This window comes from Ischnura elegans, chromosome X (genome assembly GCF_921293095.1).
Source record: "Ischnura elegans chromosome X, ioIscEleg1.1, whole genome shotgun sequence".
NCBI lineage: Eukaryota > Metazoa > Arthropoda > Insecta > Odonata > Coenagrionidae > Ischnura > Ischnura elegans.
The window spans coordinates 112,992,798-112,996,368 of NC_060259.1; the positions used below are offsets into that span (position 1 = coordinate 112,992,798).

Below are 3,571 nucleotides of genomic sequence, written 5' to 3' on the forward strand. Positions count from 1 at the left end.
CGGGAGTCAGCTATGAAATTATTTTTGAAAAACGAGAATCGACTCAGAAGTCAACCTGTTTTGAGGGAGAAGTATGTCGCATTTATGACGGAATACTTAAATCTAGGTCACATGGAACTTACTAGTGCGAGCGATCAATTATATTACTTGCCACACCATGCTGTTTCGAAAGAAAATGACAAAACGCGTAAAGTTCGAATTGTATTTAATGCATCTTTTAAGAGTGCCTCTGGTAATTCTTTAAATGATTTATTGTTGAGTGGACCTCGTCAGCAACCGGATTTGTGGTTGATTCTAACGCGTTGGCGTTTTTTTCGAGTGGCTTTTACTTCGGACATAGTGAAAATGTTCCGCCAAATTCGATTGCATGAGGACGACTCAGACTTTCAACGTGTTATTTGGCGTAAGGATCCTTCCGAAATAATCTCAGATTATAAGCTGACTACGGTTACTTACGGTACGGCTCCAGCCCCCTTCCTAGCTATCAGAGTACTCCGGCAATTGGTACTTGACGAAGGTCATTCATTCCCTTTGGGAGCTAAAGCAGTGGCACGGCATTCTTACGTGGATGACATTCTTTGTGGTGCAGCTAATGTAATTGATGCTATGGACGTTAAGAGACAGTTAATTGAATTACTAGCGAGGGGAGGATTTCCATTAAGTAAGTGGGCATCTAACGAACCCAGTCTTTGTTCGGATGATGAAAATCCGACGAAAGTATTTTCTGACTCAGAAGTGGTTGCTACCTTGGGAGTAAGATGGTCACCAGTTTTAGATACATTTAGTGCGAGGGTTGCTCATCCGACCGGCCGAGAGGCAGTAGTGACTAAGAGAACTGTGCTTTCGGAGATAGCCCGATTTTTTGATCCATTAGGTTGGATGGCGCCTGTACTAATTGTGGCCAAAATTATATTGCAAGACTTGTGGCTGTCCAAGGTAGGATGGGATGAAGTTCTATCTTTGGAACTTACTGAACGTTGGCAGAGTTTTAGGTCTTCACTATCCAAGTTAGAGCAAATCAGTATCCCTAGATGGGTAGGTACTAAAGAGGCGAATGTGTCTTTCATTTCTCTCCATGGTTTCTGCGATGCCTCTGAGAGGGCATACGCAGCAGCAGTGTATTTGCGTGTTGCTGGGGAGGGGGAGGATGGCTATGTTAGCCTGTTGGCCGCTAAAACGAAAATCGCCCCGTTAAAGCTTGTTAGTGTGCCTCGCCTTGAATTGTGTGCAGCTGTACTTTTAACTCGCTTCCTGGTGAAAATAGTGGAGGGCCTTCAGTTCGTGTCTGTGCCAGTATTCTGCTGGACAGATTCAGCAGTTTCTTTGGCCTGGATCCGTGGCCACCCCTCAAGGTGGAAGACCTTCGTGGCTCATCACGTCGCGGAGATCCAGACGTCGCTTCCGGGGGCCCAGTGGAGCTACGTCAACACCAAGCTCAACCCAGCTGATGCCGCAACCCGTGGGATCAGCCCTGACGAACTGATGGACTCCTCTCTCTGGTGGAGTGGACCACAATGGCTTGCCGGCCGGGAAGAGGGGTGGAGCTGTGGGAAACCCGAATCATCAGGTGCTGAGGATTCGGAGATGCGGATGGCCGTAAACCACTCTGCAACTTCCCTTCATAACTCAGGTGATGTATTACAAAGATTTTCATCATACCTGCGCCTGCTAAACGCCATGTCTCTGTGCCTAAGATGGTTACACAATTTCAGGGATAAAAGCCACAAACGCTCGGGGTTTGTCTCCCCCGAGGAGCGTGCCCAAGCTCTGACTGCGGTAATCAGGAGCATGCAGTCCACAGCATTCCGAGACGAACTTGCAGCCTTGACGTCTGGGAATTCCCTGAAAAGGTCCTCACCCCTGCTACCTCTTAGACCGTTTTGCGATGCGGATGGACTACTTCGCGTGGGTGGTCGGCTAAGAAATGCAGTGCTGGACTATGACGAGAAACATCCCATCATCATTCCAAAGGATCACCATTTCACCGTGCTGCTGGTGCGCCACGCACACGCAGTCACCCTTCATGGCGGACTGCAAGCTACAGCAGCGTACCTAGCGCAACGGTACTGGATCATCCGCAGCCGCGTGGTGGTGAAGCGAGAAATCCGGACCTGTGTGACCTGCGCCCGGTTTCGTGGAGAGACTCTGGTGCAACGCATGGGTGATCTTCCAGAAGAAAGGGTTAAACCCCAAAGACCATTCTTATCTACTGGACTGGACTATGCTGGTCCATTCCTCCTGAGGGCTACTAAGGGCCGGGGGCACAAAGCATATAAAAGATATATTTGTCTTTTTATCTGTATGGTAACGAAGGCCGTTCACCTTGAATGTGTATCTGATCTTACCACTAACACTTTTCTCCTTGCTTTTCGCAGATTTGTTTCGCGAAGAGGTGCTTGTTATTTTCTCTACAGCGACAACGCCTCAACCTTCCGAGGAGCTGCGCAAGAATTGAAGACAATGTTCCAGCAATCCTCATCCTTCTATAAAGAAGTCGGCTGTCAGCTGAGCAACACGGGGACGCAGTGGACCTTTATCCCACCGTACGCGCCGCACTTCGGAGGCTTATGGGAGGCAGCGATAAAATCTACTAAATTTCATTTACGTCGCGTAATTGGCGACCAAATCCTTACATTTGAGGAGATGACTACGCTACTCTGCCAAATTGAATCATGCCTTAATTCTCGGCCACTCTCGCCTTTGAGCAATTCGGTAGATGATTTAACGCCGTTAACTCCCGGGCATTTTCTGATTGGGGAACCTCTGGTTGCCTTGCCAGAACAACCAACATTCACCAACGGAAGAGACTTGACTAAGAAATATAAACTCTTAATTCAAATGAGGGATAACTTTTGGACTAGATGGTCAAGGGAATATCTCCATCAACTTCAAAATCTTCCCAAATGGCGACAAACTTCGCCTAACTTGACTGTTGGGGCATTAGTTGTCGTAAAGGATTCTTTGTTACCCCCAACTAAGTGGCAAATGGCGAGAGTAGCGGAAGTATGTCCTGGAAATGATGGTTTAGTTAGAGTCGCAAAACTAAAAACTTCAAAGGGTTTTATTCTGCGCCCTGTCAATAAGATATGTATATTGCCTAACTAAATATTTATTGTTAAATTACTTGTTTCGGTGGTAAGCCATATTCATTTTTTGTATGTTTTCTTTGATTCTGTAAGTTGGCTGCCCCGAAATTTTTGTCACGGCGGGCGGCTATAAATTTTAAGGTAATTATTTCGACATTGCCGAGGCGGGCGGTATGTTTAGGCTTTTTGAATTCCCTCCAGGTGGCGATGGAGGGGGAGGGAGAGGTCTAGTGCGCATGCGCTGGGCCGAGCAGGAGTATCGTCGCGCCCGGCATACTCACACACTCTTATGCCGAACCGTGCCTTGTGAAGTTGGCCTGCACTCTGTAACCACCATTAAAGAAGTTCAGCTGAATAACAGATTTCACTTTATTTCAACAGGGACATATATGTCCCTAAATTTTGAAATTCACTCAAAATTAACTGAGAAGGTTAATGATTATAAGAATTTGTTCTGTTGAAGAATAGGCTATTGGCTTCTAGTT

The 3,571-nt window shown here is 46.8% G+C and overlaps 1 protein-coding gene across 1 annotated transcript; it reads left to right on the forward strand.

The window, feature by feature from the left end:
* The first annotated feature begins 345 nt into the window (after window positions 1-345).
* On the forward strand, window positions 346-2,455 carry LOC124171268. Its single transcript, XM_046550410.1, has 2 exons — window positions 346-2,299; window positions 2,376-2,455. Exons 1-2 carry the CDS (start codon window positions 346-348, stop codon window positions 2,453-2,455), a joined length of 2,034 nt encoding a protein of 677 aa, XP_046406366.1.
* The last annotated feature ends 1,116 nt before the right edge of the window (window positions 2,456-3,571 follow it).

Bases quoted from the DNA above. Each gene is read 5' to 3' on its own strand.
- LOC124171268 (XM_046550410.1), top strand. From the start codon at position 346: ATGTTCCGCCAAATTCGATTGCATGAGGACGACTCAGACTTTCAACGT. The intron at 2,300-2,375 runs GTATGGTAACGA...TGCTTTTCGCAG, and splicing joins ATATATTTGTCTTTTTATCT to ATTTGTTTCGCGAAGAGGTG.